Source organism: Microtus oregoni, unplaced genomic scaffold (genome assembly GCF_018167655.1).
Source record: "Microtus oregoni isolate MIOR12 unplaced genomic scaffold, Mior012 000016F_ref0000370, whole genome shotgun sequence".
Lineage (NCBI taxonomy): Eukaryota > Metazoa > Chordata > Mammalia > Rodentia > Cricetidae > Microtus > Microtus oregoni.
In genome coordinates, this window is record NW_024543075.1 from 22,715,184 (window position 1) to 22,732,602 (window position 17,419).

Genomic DNA, 17,419 nt, shown 5'->3' on the forward strand with positions numbered 1-17,419 from the left:
CCCAGGGCACCAAAGCCAAAGCCCTCTCCTGCCTGCTGGAGCAGAGCTGTTACCACCGGGAAACCCTTCCCTAGAGCAGGGCTGTAAATTGCCACCCTGTGATGCTATTCCCTGGCTCTAGACCGGCTCAATACTCTTGAACCGGAGCTGTAACACTCAGTATTCCTTGTCTCCCGACTGCCAGGATCCCTTTCCATGCGAGCTGCAATGCTTACAGTGAGATTCATGACACGAACTGTCACCTCAAGTTTGGCCACCCAAATGGAGATTAAGTTTACAGGCTCCCTTATGGCTAAATGTTGAAAGGTAACAAGCAGGATACCTGATAACATCAGGTAGCTCAGCCACTTACTTGTGTATCCCTGCACTGTTAGGGGAATGTGACGGCTACTCTAGGTTGTCAACTTTATTACATCTAGAATTAACTAAAACCCAAATGGCTAGGTACATCTGTGAGGGATTTTTTTTTCTTAATTAAACCATTTGAAGTGGGAAGACCCACTTCTAATCCCTCTTTGAGGTAGGAAGATCCATCCACCTTTTAATCTGGGCTATACATTCAGCTAGCAGCCTCTATAAAGAGCATGGAATAAGAAAGCATTCTCTCTTTGCTTGCTTGCTCTCACTCCCAGCGGCAAGTCCATTCCTTCACTGGAATTAGAGCGGACTTCTTCAGGATTCCAGAGGATACTGAAAACCAACTGAGAAATCCAGCCTCACAGACCGAGCAACTTCTGGATTCTTAGACCTTCCATTGGTAGATATCCACTGTTTGGACTAGTTGGATTAGTCATTCCTATACTAAATCCCCTTTATATATACCAGTTGAGACAAATGTTTCTAGGCTAAAGAGCAAGGTTCACAGAAGCTTGTTTCTGGTGAAGTAAACCTTGACATGAGGAATGAGGACCTGACTAAGCAATCCACACCTAAACCCTGAATTCTGCAGAAGCAAAGTCTGCAGTGTAGGTTCCCCCTCTGTAAATAAATGAGCCTAAAACAGGATGTTTTATATCTTTATTAACTACTTTAGGACAGCTAAGGTCTCTCTGAAATAAAGAACAGCTACCACCTGCTCTTTATGTTTTCTTTTCCTGATCTGTTTTTGTTGTTTTGAAGCAGGGTCTCAAGTAGAAAACCAGGCAAGTGTGAGCTCACCATGCAGCTGTCAGTCCTCCTGCCTCTGCTCCACAGGTGCTAGGGTGGCAGGTATGTGTCACTACAGCCCGTCTCTGTCCCCCACGTTTTAACAGCCACAAACACTTTCCCCAGGGTACAAGAAATTGTGGCTGCCAGTCCCATGTTAGCAGCAGGATAGATGAATGTAATCTGTGTGGTGGTGTGGAGTAGGGGTAGAACATGGTTGTGAGCAGCACCTTGGTCATGTGACCCTAGGCTGGGAGGGTGCTATTGCTCTGCAGGCCCATAGGGCTGGAGTGTTGGGAACAGACCTTTCTGCCCTTCTCAGACAATGGTACAATGACTGGTGACATAGCAGGTGTAAGCACAGCATGCAGAGACAACTCCAGACGTTCTCTTATTAAAATTATTTTTAAAGAGTTCATTATTTGATGTTAAGGGATGTTTTGGCTGCATATATGTCTGTACCACATATATATCTGGCGCCCAGGAAGGCCAGAAACCCATCAGATCACCTGAAACTGGAATTATAGATGGTTGTAAGGTGCCAAGTGGGTGCTGGGAACTGAACCTGGGTCCTCTGGAAGAGCAGCCAGTACTCTTAACCACAGGGCCACCTCTCCAGTCTTCTTATTAAATTCTTAAATGCTCAGAGCCTTGGAGAACTGAAAATTTTAAATAATTAAAAAAAAAAGGAACCAAAAATCAAGGAGAGTAGATGTTGTCAAAAACATGGTAGCTCTTGTAGTTACTGTCTGCTCGCTTTATCTCCAAGTTCATCGTAGAAGTCAAAAGAATTCAAGATATAAAGCAGAGATATTAGACTTGTGTTAGGGGTAGAAACTTCTGGTAGTAGCTCTTGGTGACGTCAATCATCAGCTCCTGTGTGCACTCTGGGAGCTCCCCTGAGAAGAGTCCTGGGGAGAAAGAGAGCCGGTCGGTCAAGCAAGGGAGCCAGGAGGCCTGGAGTCCTACCCTTTGTGCAAAGCCTTCTGGGATCTACTGTGAGGATCTAACTGTGAGGTACTTCATCTTCAGACTGACAAGACTGTTGACTACCGACATCTTCTGAAAGGTCTGAGTTTGTGTTTGGGAAACAAACACCACAGCTTTCCAAATGAAGAAGCAAATGGCAGGTGGAGGAGGTCAGAACATGCTTACGAGATAAAAAGAGAGAAGCACCTCTGACTGCTCTGAGTGTCGTTCCACACAAGGGCCTTCCACTCCCAAAATTACAGTGTGAGCCCCACAGAGCCTGTTTTACCCCTGAGGCAAGAACTGCCCTGCCATTCCTACAGTGAAACTCAGTCCAGCACAATAAAACCCAAGCAATGATGCTAGGTGTAGGTGAATCCAAGGAGGACAGCAAAACAGTTCATAACAGAACAAGCAAGGCAGAGAACTTCACTCCTAGGTGGGCATGAAGGCACATGCCTTTAGTTCCAGCACTCTGAGAAGTAGAGGCAGGCAGATCTCTGTAAGTTCGAAGCCAGCCTGGTCTACGGTATGAGTTCCAGGACAAGCAGGGCTACACAGGGAAATCCTACCTCAGAAAAACAAAAGCAAAATCAAAGGAAAAAAATTCTGAAACAGTGGTTGGTACTCTGAGCTGCTGTCTCCATTCATGCAGATTTCGTTTGTTTTTGCTGTTTTGGTTGTTTGTTTTGGTTAGAGACAGGGTTTCTCTGTGATGTCCTGGATCTTACTCTGTAGATTTTTTTTTAAATGTGCATTGGTGTTTTGCCTACATTCATCCATGTAAGGTTGTTGGATCCCCTTGGAACTAGAGTTACAGACAATTGTGAGCTGCCATGTGGGGTACTGAAAATCGAACCCACGTCCTCTGGAAGAGTAGCTAGTGCTCTTAACTGTGGAGTCATCTCTCCAGCCCCATCATGCAGATGTTTTGAAGGACACTTTAAAAATAGCTAGTAAAGGGCTAGAGAGATGCCCTGGCAGTTAAGAGCACTGATTGTTCTTGCAGAAGTCCAAGGTTCAGTCCCAGCACCCACACGGCAGTTAACAATCACCTGTAACTTCAGGTCTCGGTGCTGCATGCACCCAGAGATATATGCAGGCAAAGACACAAACACATAAAATAAAAATAGCCAGCAAAGTTTTCAACGTTCACATTCTGTGGTCCTAAGTGTTTCTAAGAATATACACCAGAGATAATTGTGTCCAATAGTGCAATACATGTAAAAGAGTGTCAAGATAGTTTCTAATAGTGCCCAGGTACAATTACTAATGACCCATTACACTATGGGACTGATTCAATGCTTTGTGGTAAATCTACCTATGCAGTGTGTGAAACCTGTAACCCTTGAGAGGAGTGATGTTGCTCTTCATATAACACCTGAAAAGCTACCCAAGGTATACTGCTAAATAAATGATAGTTTCTGAGCAGTTTCATTAATACAGGTGCAGTTTCAAATACCTACATTTTCCATTCAAACCTACAAACACAGATATTTTATACACTTATACAAAATGTAAAGTATATATAAAAAACCAACTTTGTAAAATTCTCATACTCTATAATTAAAAGCTACGTGTTAGGCGTGTAAACATATTTAAACTTCACAGTATTTTTTTTTGTTTTGTTTTGTTCATCTGAGTCAGAGACTCTATGTAGTCCTGGCTGTCCTGGAACTTACCATGCACACCAGACTGGCTTCAAACTCCTGAGTGCTGAGATAAAGATATATGCTAGCACAACTGGCTCAAAAAACTTCTTTTGTTCTTTTGTGTTTGAATATTTTGCCTGCATGTATGTTTGTGCACCATGTGCATGCCTGCTGCCCAAGTCAGAAGTGGGCTTTGGATCCCCTGGAAGTGGGTTTATGGATGGCTGTGAGTCATGTGGGTGCTTGGAATCAAACCCAGGTCCTTTGCAAGAGAAACAAGTGTTCTTACTAGCTGAGCCATCTCTCCAGCCACTAAGCATCACAGTAATAATTAGATCACCTTAAAAATTCAGAGATACCACATAAATTTCCATTTTTAGCTGTTCCTTAAACATCAGATTTCATGCTCTCAGTTGCCATGTTAAACAGCCACGATGAGCTATGACTTCAATTACTACATTATCTGCCTGGCTGCAACAGCATCAGAGCTTGTGGCTTCTGATCAAGATTGATCCTGGTTTCCATTTCTTTTTGCTTCATGATCAATTTTATCTCATGTAGCCATCACAAATGTGCCAGATTCCTTGCAAACCCACATGTCTGAATTCAAAGAAGGAAGTGCCAAAAAAGTACCCTAATGTCTGGCATATATTTGTGAAACTACTCAAAAGAAAAACAAAAAATACCTTGTTATGGTGCAAGAAGCTTTGGGCTCTAAATGAGGGGTCTCTGGAGCTGGACAAGGCTTTGACACTGGGGACAGCCCACCTTCCAGTCTGTTTTCACATATTCAGATACCTGGACGGTTCTATGCACCTGGGCCTTTTCAAAGATAGTCTTTATTAATTCAACCTGAAACACCAGGACGGTTCCTTGTCTTCTGACATCAGTGTTCAATGACCATAGAAGCTGGTACTAAGGAACCTGAATGCATTAAGAAGATGAAGCATACATGCCATATCTCTAAAGAGATTTTTCTCCTTCCCCTTTGTCTACTCAGAGCCCAGGCCAAGAAAGAAATGTTTCTTTGTCCTTACTATGTGCTAATGGCAGATGTGTTCCACAGCAACCTTTTTTCCTAGATGTTATTTATTTATTTTTATGTGTATGGGTATTTTGCCTGCATGTATGTCTGTTTACCTTGTATGTGCCTGGTGACTGCAGAGGCCATAAAAGGGAGTTGAATTTCATGGAACTAGACTTAGAGAAAGTTGAACTGCCATGTGGGTGTAGGGAATTGAACCCAGGTCCCGTGGAAGAGCATCCAGTGCTTTTAACCACTGAGCCATCTTTCCAGTCCCTATAGCAACCTTGAGGGAAAACCCTTCAAAGGTATTTGAGAATCTCTCTGCCACGTGTGGATCTAAGGCTTTATCTACTACATTTTAATCATTCTATTATGAAGTCAGCATTTAACACCTGCAGTCTTCTAGCTTGGGACTCATTTCCTCTTACTTCTGATAATTTCCTTTTTTCCTTGTAAATCCAGTTATTCATTCAAAACACAGTTTGTTCGCTGGGTATGGTGGTGCACGCCTTTTATCTGAGAACTAGGAGGTGCATGCAGGCTGATCTCTGTGAATTCAAGGGCAGCCTAGTCTATGAAGTGAATTTCAGACCAGCCAAGGTTACACAAAGGAGACCCCATCTCAAAAAACAAATACCACCACCACCACCACCAAAAGCAACTTATTTGCATGCCTTTTCTAAGTGTTTTGTTGCTAATCACATATCAGAATCAGAAGTCGCATGGATTACTTTAGTAATGGAAAAGAGTTTTAAGGAGGCTGAAATAGACATTAACATCAACATTACCTGGACAGCCTGAGAAGACGGTAAATGGTGGGACCACAGTTTCTGGAGGTAATACTGTATTGTCAAGAATTTTGCAGCAGTCTTTCAAGACACACCGGCGACCCTGAAATTAAAATGTTATTAATAGGGATTGACCAAGACATGGGAGTAAAGCTTTTTTAGTACTCGGCGTGGAAGGCTGGTCTATATTTTCTCTGTCCATAGTATTTTTATGACAGTGTCTAACTATTGTAGTCCTACTTGGCCTGGAATTTGCTATGTAGACCAGGCTAGCCTTGAACGCAGAGATCTGCCTGCTTTTACCTCCAGAGTGTTAGCATTAATGCCAAGCACCATCATACCCAAGCATTCATGGTATCTTATAATAGCAAGGGAGCCAAAGACAACGACAGGGGTGTTTGGTTGAAATTATATACTTCAAGTGGAATCTGACAAGAAGGAGTAAAGGGTTTGTGAGTGTATGTAGGTGTGTGTGTATGCACAGGTATACACAGGAGGGAGGGATGTATGCTACAGAGAGTATAGGTTGCCTTAGGCATTAGACACTAGGCCAACCTCTGTCTTCTGAGAGTTCCATTTTTCTCTTCTATTTGACCTAGTGACATCTGTTGTTTTGATGTCTTTTCTTCTGGTCATAGAAATCTTTTTGCATTGGCACTACCCACCCCATCTTGGTCCACACACTTTATTTATCTCTAGCCCACACACAGACTCCATGCTTGACCAGTGACAGGTTTGGGGAACTGGCATATGAGCCAACTTAGTCTAATAAACCTCAACCTGGGTTGAGCACTTTAGAATTTAGAAGACAGGATGGATGCCCACCACATTTTATCCTTGCCAGGAAGTTACCTCTCTTCATGGTGTCAGATGAGCCGTTGGATCATGTGAGCATGAAATTAGGATCTACTTCTGGACTCTCAGTTTATATTAGCTAATCTAATACATCTGACTGGATACCTGCCAGTTTAAGGGCTACTTGTCTGTTCTCTGGACAAATTTTCTTCAGTAGAAGGTATTAGTCAACTTGTTTTTCCATGGGAGATAGCTATTTGAATATTTCAACTATGATTAACTTTATACAGTGGTAACATTTTTTTCAATTCTTCTATAATTCACAGCATTTTAAAGGCAAGAAATGTGCCATGGGAAAACTCATTTATTTGTTAGGTTAAGGGAATACACACACACACACACACACACACACACACACACACACACACACATATATGGTTTAAACCTATGCCTTAGGATACTCACTGAACAGATCAAGGTTTATTCTTATTTGTTTGTTTGTTTTGTTTTGTTTTGTAAGACAGGGTTTCTCTGTGTAGCCCTGGCTGTCCCGGAACTCACTCCATAAACTAGTCTAGCTTCAAACTCAGAGATGTGCCTGCCTCTGTCTCTCAAGTGCTGGGATTTAAAGCCTGTGCCACCACCGGCTGGCTCAAAGTTTCACTCTTTATTAACTATTTTTTTTTTTATTGTGTGTATGTGAGTGTGCTCATCCATGCATATCCATGTGGAGGTCAGAAGTTGTTTTTTTAATCAGGAAAGTGGTAATTTTCAACCTTATTTTCTGACACAAGAGCTTTCACTCTCCAGAACTGGGGTATGCCCAGGTTTTATATGGGTGCTGGAGACTTACTCTCAGATCCTTTGCCTTAACATAGAAAACACTACCCCCTGAGCTCCTAAAGCTTTCTTTACTAGGGCTTGTAAATTCTCCTATGTCCTGATAAAAACAATTTGACAAAAATCTGGGTAGTAAAACACAAGATAGGAGAAATGAGATTAGACAACCAGATGAAAAATATCTGGCTGAGAATGCAGATGTGTAAAGAGCCAGTGTTCTAAACTGCTGAGCCATCTCTCCAGCCTCCCTAAATGAATTTTTTTTTAAAAAGCTTCTACCACCAGAAATGGTAGCAGCCTTCTTTAATCCCAGCACAGGCAAGCTGAGAGTTCCAGGTAAACCTAGTCTATACATTCCAGGCCAGCTACTAATGAGAACCTGTCTCAAAACAAAAACAAATTTGCATCTCTGAGCCTTGGTTTCCTCACCTAGAAGCAGGATATAAAGCCAAACCAACAGTAATGCCACCAGTCCAGTAACAAGCATAAAGCTGACAGCACCGTAATGCCTAGGATATTGCTTGCTAAGCTTTTCCTCCCGGCATATGACAATTCTGATTTACACAGCAAGCCCATCATTAGGCTGCCACAGAAGACACTCTAGAAAGTCAGTGTGCTATGGGGGCAGTCAGGCTTTAGCTCTCAGAGTCTACTTTAAAATGTGTCAAGGGCTAACAAGTACTGCTCACACTGAACAATGACGAGGTCATCAAGTAATATTCTGAAAAGAGGTATAAAAAGGAGAGTATCTCGCCAGGTGGTACAAACGTATAACCCAACTACTCGGAAGGCTGGGGCAACAGTGGCACAAGTTTAAGGCCAGTCTAGGCCACACCAAGTTCAGGTTAGACCAAGCAACTTAGACAATCCCTGTCCTAAAAATTAAAACAAATATGTTTTAAGAGTAGCTCAGGCCGGGCGGTGGTGGCGCACGCCTTTAATCCCAGCACTCGGGAGGCAGAGGCAGGCGGATCTCTGTGAGTTCGAGACCAGCCTGGTCTACAAGAGCTAGTTCCAGGACAGGCTCCAAAATCACAGAGAAACCCTGTCTCGAAAAACCAAAAAAAAAAAAAAAAAAAAAAAAAAGAGTAGCTCAGGATAGAATGTTTGCCTGGCACACACAAGGCCCTAGGTTCAATTTCTAAGAGCAATATGTAATAATCAGTATGTAATAACTGTATTTGTAAGTTACGGTATGATACTTCAGTACACAACATGTGCTGATCAAATCAATGCAATTAGAATTTTGACTGTCTTATCACTTCACATTTTGAGTATTCAAATGCCTCTCTTCAAATTCTTCAGTATACAGTAGGTTGTTGTGAACTGTGGCTACTCTACTAGAATGTCTTCCTTACTAAGCTGTATTTTAGTGTCCTTATTCAATCTTTTTTTTTTTTTTTAATTTTTTCGAGACAGGGTTTCTCTGTCCTGGAACTAGCCCTTGTAGACCAGGCTGGCCTCGAACTCACAGAGATCCGCCTGCCTGTGCCTCCCGAGTGCTGGGATTAAAGGAGTGCGCCACCACCGCCCTGCTCAATCTCCTTCTAGTCTTTCTTTAATCACTACTTTCCTTTCTTCTATTTGAGATTAATGTTTCATCATTCCCCCGCCCCCCGACACCTTTTTTTTGGTTTTTCAAGACAGGGTTTCACTGTAGTTTTAGAGTCTGTCCTGTCAGTAGCTCTTGTAGACCAGGATGTCCTTGAACTCACAGAGAACCACCTGTCTCTGCCTCCCAAGTGCTGGGATTAAAGGCGTGCGCCACCACTGCCTGGCCCCTTCTTTTTTTAAAAAAAAGATTTATTTATTTATCATGTATATGGAATTCTGTCTTCAGGACAAAAAAAAGGGTACCAGATCCCACTCTAGATGGCTGTGAGACACATGTGGGTGCTGGAAATTGAACTTAGGACCTCTGGAAGAGGAGCCAGTACTCTGACCTTTCTCTCCAGTCCCTTATTCCCTTTCTTTAACATGAAACAGAACAAAAACGTTGTCTCTACATATATTAAAGAATTCCTTTGGCAAAATAATCATTCCCCACCTCTGAGTAAAGTCCAATTAGGATTGTTTTCACATCAACGTGAGTCTTTCCTGCACTGACCACCCATGCTGAGTCCTTGTGGCTCTTAGAACGTGAACTGCATGGGTTTGGATACTTCAACATCTGATGCTTATCTCGGGCAGGGAGTTGGCTCTGCAATTTGGGGACGGAGAATATGGCTTTTTTTTTTTTAAACTATACTTCCAGTCTGAGGTACACATCTAATTACAGGGAACATCTTCTCTAGACTTTAGGTAGACAAATTTAGGTTATTAACATTCTCAACTAGAACATGATTCTCAGAAACCCCAACAGATACCAAACTCTTCATCTACCAAACAGCAAGAAACCCAAATCCTGGTTGTATAAAACAAACTTATGCCTGTGCTACTATGGACCAAAACTAGAGGCCTGTCTGTGCCCTGCAGTCCCCTAACAATAGAGACACTGAACTAGAGGCCTGTCTGTGCCCTGCAGTCCCCTAACAGACTCTTGCGTATAACAATCCCTCCCCTGAAATGACCAAACTATACTGTCTTCTGTCCATCATATCCTTCATCCTTATCATACTGCAAGTTTTTTTGTTGTTGTTGTTGTTTTTGTTTTTTGTTTTTCAAGACAGGGTTTCTCTGTAGCTTTGGAGCCTGTCCTGGTGAAGCAAGGCAACAAAGAGCCCATGCGGCAGCACAACCATTCAAATGACATGTATATAAATCCTAGCTCTACCACAGACTCCCTCTGTCAAATTCCTTAGTCTCTATGGTTCTCAATCCTCTCTTCAGCAAACAGGAATAACAACAGTATCAACAGTCTTCTATGGTTATAAATCTAAAATGAAGTGACTGAGGGAAAAGGTTTTGTGTGCATATACGTTTACTATGACGACATGTATGTGATCATATCTGGAGGCCAGAGGTCAACCTCTAGTGTTGGTCCTCAGGCACCAGGTACCTTGTTTTTTTCGGGGGCAGGATCTCTCATTGATCTGGTGTTTACCAAGAAGACTGGCTGGCCAGACAGTGAGACCCAGGGGTCTGCCTGTTTCTGCCTCCCCAGTGGTCAGTTAGAAGTGTGTGATATCACTCTGGCTCTTTATATGGGTCCTAGGGACCAAATTTAGATTCTCACTTTACATGACTGATACCTTATCAACCGAGTTATCTTCTGAGCCCCAAGAGCCCCATGTGTGTGTGTGTGTGTGTATCCCCATATTTAACATCATATGGAAAAAGTTCAATAAAGGCTAGCCATTTGTACTTGGTTTTATTTTGGGTGTGTGATTATGTCTTTGCAGTGTTGAAGAATCAAATCCAGAACCTCATACAAGCTACATAAACCAGTGAGTTAGATCCCCAGCCCACTAGCCATTATTATTAATGCTTGTAAAAAAAATGAAAAAAAAACCCTCCAAATCTAGTAAGAAAAAACAAAACCCCAAGAAAATAGAATGCCCCCCATTACAAGGACAGATTCCCACAGAGTGGGCGGGAAAGGATGACAGAGAGGAAGTGATGCTGCTTATCTGAGTGAGTCACATACTCACAATCACACAGTTCTTCCCAACATGAACATAGGAACCGATCTGAGCAGCGTTGACCACACAGTCTTCCTCAATAAAGACATGGTCCCCAATATGGAGAGGAAAGAATGCAACACTAAAAAGGAAAAGAAGACAAACAAGAAAAGGTCAAGGTACTGGAGTTTGGGTTAAGGTTTACAGAACTACAGATAATAATCTCAACATATATTTACTTACAGATAGAACCTTGTTTTTTGAGACAGGATTTCTCTTTGTAGTCCTGACTATCCTAGAACTTGCTATGTAGAGCAGGCTGGCTTTATTTATTTATTTATTTATTTATTTATTTATTTATTTTGGTTTTTCGAGACAGGGTTTCTCTGAAGCTTTGGTGCCTGTCCTGGAACTAGCTCCTGCAGACCAGGCTGGCCTCGAACTCACAGAGATCCGCCTGCCTCTGCCTCCCGAGTGCTGGGATTAAAGGCGTGCACCACCACCGCCCGGCGGCAGCAGGCTGGCTTTAAACTCACTGAGAGATCCTCTTGCCCCTCTGTCTCTGAAGCTCTGGGATTATAAACATTTGTCACCAGGTCCAGCCTTTACAGACACTCTTTTTTTTTTTTTTTTTTTTTTTTTGGTTTTTTGAAATAGGATTTCTTGGTGTAATAGTCCTAGATGTCCTGGAACTAGCTCTGTAGACCAGGCTGTCCTTGAACTCACAGAGATCTGCCTGCTTCTGCCTTCCAAGTGTAGGGATTAAAGGTGTGCGCCACCACCGTCTGTCCAGACTCTTCCTATGTTACCCAGGCTGACCCAGAATTTATCATATAGTCTAAGATGGCCATAAACCTTTGATCCTCCTGGCTTAGCTTCCTGAGCAGTGGGATTACAAGCATGTACCATACCCTCAGTTTTTGTCATGTTAATAAGACTATTCCCTGCAAGAAAAGAATCCCCAGGTCACTGAAATTCCAAATATTAAAACCAAGGAATCAGGTCACTGTGTTGTACAAGTGAATCAGAATTACTGTGTTGTACAAGGAAACAGTAAAGCAGGAGTAGAATCTTCAAAGCAAATTAAAATGTGGGTACTGACCCATTCCTGCTTTCCTTGACAAAGCTCACAGACATGTTCAGTAACCTGTTTCCAGTACTGACAAGTTCATAGGCTATCCGTTTTGGTGCTCAAACCAGAGCAAAGAACAACCACAACAATAACCAAAAACAAAATAAAACAACAAAAACAAAAAAAACCTGGAGAGCTAGGGAAGAGAACACGGTTTCATTTAGCTCACCTGGTCTTAAATTTGCTATGTAGCAGAAGATGACCTGAACATCTGATCCTTCTGGCTCTGAACTAGAGCTGTGTGCCATCATACCTGTTCATATAGTGCTGGGACTGAACCTAGGGCCTTATGTATGCTATACAAGGACTCTACATTCTCTGATCTTAAAAAAATCATTTTAGTTCCCAACATTCTTAAACTTTAACCGTCTGCCATATTTACTGTGTGCCAGACTCTCTGCTAGGAACTGGGGATACAATGTAAGCAAAACAGATCTGCTGCACCAAGAGTGTACAATCAAGAGAAGAAAACAGATCAAGTAAAGGACTATACACATAATTAGTTACAGCTGTGATAGAAGGCTGTGCCAATACATAACAGGGGTTTTGGGAAAGTCTACTGGAGAGTGAAATTTAAAGCCAGATGTGGTGGCTCACACCTTTAATCCTAGCACTTGGGAGGCAGAGACAGATCAGTGAGTTCAAAACCAGCCTGGTCTCATAGATCTCTGTGAGTTCCAGGACAGCCAGAGCTACATAGTGAAAGTCTATCTTGGGGAAAGAAAAAACAAAATAAGATTATATTTAAATCAAGACTGAACAGGAGTTATCAGGCTTCCTCCAAACATCTAACATCATTTCATTTTCTGTGAGTCCTAAAATATTACTGACAATGCTTCTATAATAGCATTTAATAGAACTTGTTTTTGTTAAAGCCTTATTTTATTTGTATGTTTCTGGGTACCTATAGAGGTCAGGAGGGAGCAGTGGATCCCTTGGCGCTGGAGGTATAGGCCACCTGATGTGGATGCTGGTATCTGAACTTACTTGGTCCTCTGACAGAGCAGTAAGCACCTGTAACCACGGAGTTTATATGTGTATTTGTTTGCATGAGCTGATGTACACCACATGCACACCAAAGTCCAAGGAGGCCAGAAGAAAGAACTAGTCCCTTAGAATGATACACAGCTGTAAATCACCCAGGTCCTTTGCAAGAGCAGTGGTACTCTTAACTGCTGAGCCATCTCTCCAGTCTCAAAACCCAACATTCTAAAATAAAATAGAAATATATACTAATTTTATATTTACACGTTAAGGGATAACTATAGAAAAATATTAAAAGTTTATTTTCAGTAATTAAACCATTATGTTTTTCTAATAGCAAACATATTATATTGGCCAATTTTATGTGTCAACTTGACACAAGTTAGAGTCATCAGAGAGAAAATAGCCTCAGTTAAAGAAATGCCTCCACGATATCCAGCTGTAAGGCATTTTCTCAATTAGTAACCAATGGGGGAGGCCCAGTTCACAGTGGGTGGTGCCATCACTGGACTGGTGGTCCTGGATTCTATAAAAAAGCAGGCTGAGCAAGTCATGGGAAGCAAGTCAGAAGCAGCATCCCTCTATGGCCTCTGTATTATTAGCTCCTGTCTCCAAGATCCTGCCATTTGAGTTCCTGTCCTAACTTCCTTCAGTGATGAGCGGCAATGTGGAAGAGTAAGCCAAATAAACCCTTTCCCCCACAACTTGCTTTTTGGTCAAGGTGATTGATCACAGAAATAGAAACCCTAACTAAGACACTTAGTATGTTCAGTAAAGACTTTAGAATTTATAACATACAGTAGACTAAGCCTGAGCAGAAGTGTTTCAGGCGGTATTCATTGGTGTGGCTTGTATGACATCACGTACAGTGCAATGCACATGCTGTGCGCAAAACCGAGACTGCAGTCCTGCCACATGGGAAGCACTGTCAGGAACTTTGGGTTCACTATATACTTCATTTCAAATTAATTTTTGGTTGTTGCATATTTAGAAACCTTTCATTGTGGCCAATTTTTCCCACAGTCTTCCACACTCAGTTATGCAGACAATACAGGGTCATGACCCACATTTTATGAACTATAGGCTACATCAGTTCTGAGAGTTCTTTAATTTTAAATTAGAAACCTAAATATCTTAGCATTATCTGATTCTGATATGACCTTCACCTTTTACTCTTTAAGCTTTACTATTTAAGCTTCATTTCTCTATCTCTCATAGGGACTATTCTAGTTCTGACAACCAAACATGAACAAGGCTACAACCACCCAGAGCAGTGTTTATTATTGGGAACTCTCATTCAGCACCCCACCAAACAGGATAGCCCTTCTCATTATACATCTAAAGACATGGACAGTATCACCAGGAGCAGTGTGGAGCCTGGGACTGGAAATTAATCACATACCCTTTACTGAATTTCTTGAACGGTGGCCTGATGACACTACGGCTTTTTACAACACAGTGCCGTCCAACTCTCACGTTTGCCAGATCCCCTCGGATGATACAGTCATTCATTACAATGGTCTAGAAAGCAAAACACGTTTTAAAAATTACCAGTGTAGCCTAAAAGTAACATAAAAAGATAATCAACAGGACACTGAGCATTATGCTGTGGTTCGTGCCACCAAATGTTCTATAAAAGTAGCAACTGTACGGTGAAAGGAGAACTGGCTTCGGATTGACTGCAAAACAATGTAAGTTTTGATCCCAATGCTCCACAAATATGACTCACTGAGTGAACACGCTAGGTAACATTATCTATGTAGAGCAGTGGATCTCAACCTTTCTAACACTGTGTAACCCTTTAGTACAGTTCCTCATGTTGTGGTGACCCCAAACATAAAATTATTTCATTGCTACTTCATCTACTTCATAACTGGAATTTTGTACTATTATGAATCGTAAGGTAAGTATCTGACTTGCTATCCACAGGTTGAAAACTACGTGTTTAGAGTCACGCAGATTCACCTGAGGTCCTCTGAGCCTTGGAGACTTGGTCAGGGACTGCCCTATCTGCTTTCACACAGGCCGTGCCACCACATGTGGCTGTCATTCCAGTCCCTTTAGAAATATATCAGAAGCTTTGGTATATAGGTCTACACTCTCAGCAATAACAATGTCCGCATATGTTGGTTGTATGTTCCCCACTTACTTTGTTTTGAGACAGTTTCTCTCATTAAGTCTCTGAGGATGATCTGGACCTTGCTATGTGTTGTGGGAGCTCCTTCCGCTCCTTCGGTCAATAGCCACTGAGATACCAGCCCAAATTCCAAACTGGTGTGGGATTGTTTGTGACTTACGCCTTCAATTGGCACCCCACATTGGGTGCCATACTTAAACAAAAGGGGGAGAGAGACCACGCCCCAGTAGGCTGGTATCTCAGCGGCTATTGGCTGAAGGAGCAGAAGGAGCTCCCGCAACACCTATGTAGTCAAAGGTAACCTGAAACTTGGTGCGATCATCTCCCCAAGTGCTGAGATTACAGGCAAGCATCTCCCTAACTTCTGCTTTAAAATAGTTTATTGCCTTTTTAGGTTTAATGTCCAGTAGTCCTGGGCACAATATAACACAGCAGAAAATGGGCCATTGTATTTTGTTCAAGCATAAAAGGATTCTGTTCCTTCCCCCACACCAACACTTTTTATTCATAATATTTAATTCAGTGTAAATACAATATTGAAGAAAAAGGCAAAAAACAGTTCATGTTCAGTTTAGATGAAATTCCTCCCCTTTCACTCCTCCCTTGCTCTATTTTTTTCCAAAATATTATTATTTATTTATATGTATACAGAGTTCTGCCTGCACGTACACGTGCAGGCCAGAAGAGGGCATCAGATCTCATTACAGATGGTTGAGAGCCACCATGTGGTTGCTGGGAATTGAACTCAGGACCTCTGGAAATACAGCCAGTGCTCTTAACCTCTGAGCCATCTCTCCAGCCCCCTCCCTTGCTCTATTTGCCCATGCCCTTTGTCTATTGTGCCTTCCTCTTTACATCTCATGTGTTAACACTGCTCTCCCCACCCTTCTTCCTTAACACATCTCTAGTCCCCATCTAATCACCCGTTTCTGATTCCCTAGCTTCTCCCTATCTATCACTTTTGTTCATTCAATACATCCAATTTGGAGAAAAAAATAAAACAAAGAAAGAGAACTGGAAATGTACAACAAACTGGAGACACAGCACCATCTTATAACCCCGCTGCTATGGTGACGAGCAAAGGTATGCACTCCGGAGCTGCCAGTGTACTTTACCTTGCCGTTGAGAACGATGTTCTGGCTTCCGCACAAAACAGACTGGCGGCTAACTTTGTTCCCAGACGCCTAAAGGTTAAGAGAAATCTGGAGTGAAAAAGCTGGGATTTCTGGGCTACCATTTCCATCAAGAAAGCTCGCACTGCAGAGACAATTACTATAAACGGAGTGCAGTCTAAAACGGGATGAGGGCTGAGTGTGGTACTGCACCCCTACTGTCCCAGCTCTTGGCAGGAGGATTATGAATTTGGGGTTTGCAGAGTGGACAGCAAAGTGAGACTCCATCACAAAAACAAATTAGAGAAGGAAGAGAGAGAGAGAGAGAGAGAGAGAGAGTAGGAAAGGGAGGGAAGGCTGGGGTATAACACAATGCTAAGAGTGCTAAGTACCCCAAAACATGTAAGATGGACAGAATCCAATATTTCAAAGGAGCAAGGGTGGACTAGGAACTAAAAGTTCAGTAAAAGAATTATAGATTTGTATCTAATGCGCATTCAAACCCCAGTTCTATTCTCTGGTTTCACAGCCCTAAATGAGGAAAACGACTTTCCCATGACCACAGGGTTGGAAGGACATACAGAAAAAAATAAAGAGTAACCCTAATAGCGGCACTTGCGTGTTTTCAGCACTTTTCACGTGTTATCATGAGTTGACGACTAGAAACAATAACTTTTAACACGTTAGTAGACTGTGAAATATTATTTTTAAAGGTGCTTAAACCCTGAAACTGTAACGAATACCAGAACGAACAAACTGTATTGTGTATTCCGGAAGACATTATCACTACAGGAAAACCAGATATGTGTGTATACGCCCACACATCGATATATATGCATACGGGGGGCGGGTGAGACGGACGGACGGAGGGTGGGAAGGAGGAGAGCGCCTAATTCATGCATGCACGGACTAAATAATAAAATCAGAGGAAACACGAAGCTTCTCTACGTCATCCCCAAGGAACAGACTGAGAGAGCAGGACCGGGTGAAGCAGGGACAGGAGGGACGGTCGTCTTGTCGTCCAGGGGCCGCTGGGCTACCAGCGGGAACAGGGTCTGTACAGGCTCACCGTCTCAATGTATTCGGACTTGTTGTACAGCAGCTCGCCCAATTCCATGGCTGCCTCCTTCCCTTCGAAACTCAGGATCCTGTCAGTCGCTCAATCCGACTGGGATTCCAGCTACTTCCGGCTGCCGGTCCACTTCCGCTATCCGCGCCCTGGCCTCTCATCGACTGCTCGACTTTCCACTAGGCAGCCCCGCGCAGTCGCGCGGCGC

The 17,419-nt window shown here is 42.6% G+C and overlaps 1 protein-coding gene across 1 annotated transcript; it reads right to left on the reverse strand.

Moving 5' to 3' along the window:
* Positions 1-1,000: 1,000 nt before the first annotated feature.
* Positions 1,001-17,369, reverse strand: Dctn5 (dynactin subunit 5). Its single transcript, XM_041666498.1, has 6 exons — positions 17,212-17,369; positions 16,146-16,214; positions 14,296-14,414; positions 10,808-10,919; positions 5,583-5,685; positions 1,001-2,057 (listed from the first exon to the last, which is right to left on the reverse strand). Exons 1-6 carry the CDS (start codon positions 17,257-17,259, stop codon positions 1,960-1,962), a joined length of 549 nt encoding a protein of 182 aa, XP_041522432.1. The 5' UTR covers positions 17,260-17,369; the 3' UTR covers positions 1,001-1,959.
* Between the last annotated feature and the right edge of the window lie 50 nt (positions 17,370-17,419).

What these genes read in the sequence shown, in the direction of transcription:
- Dctn5 (XM_041666498.1), bottom strand. Translation starts at nt 17,259, where the DNA reads ATGGAATTGGGCGAGCTGCTGTACAACAAGTCCGAATACATTGAGACG. An exon ending in ACATCGTTCTCAACGGCAAG is followed by an intron (nt 14,415 to 16,145) that starts GTAAAGTACACT and finishes TTTGCTTTCTAG; the next exon opens with ACCATTGTAATGAATGACTG. An exon ending in CGTCTTCTCAGGCTGTCCAG is followed by an intron (nt 2,058 to 5,582) that starts GTAATGTTGATG and finishes CTTTCTCCCCAG; the next exon opens with GACTCTTCTCAGGGGAGCTC.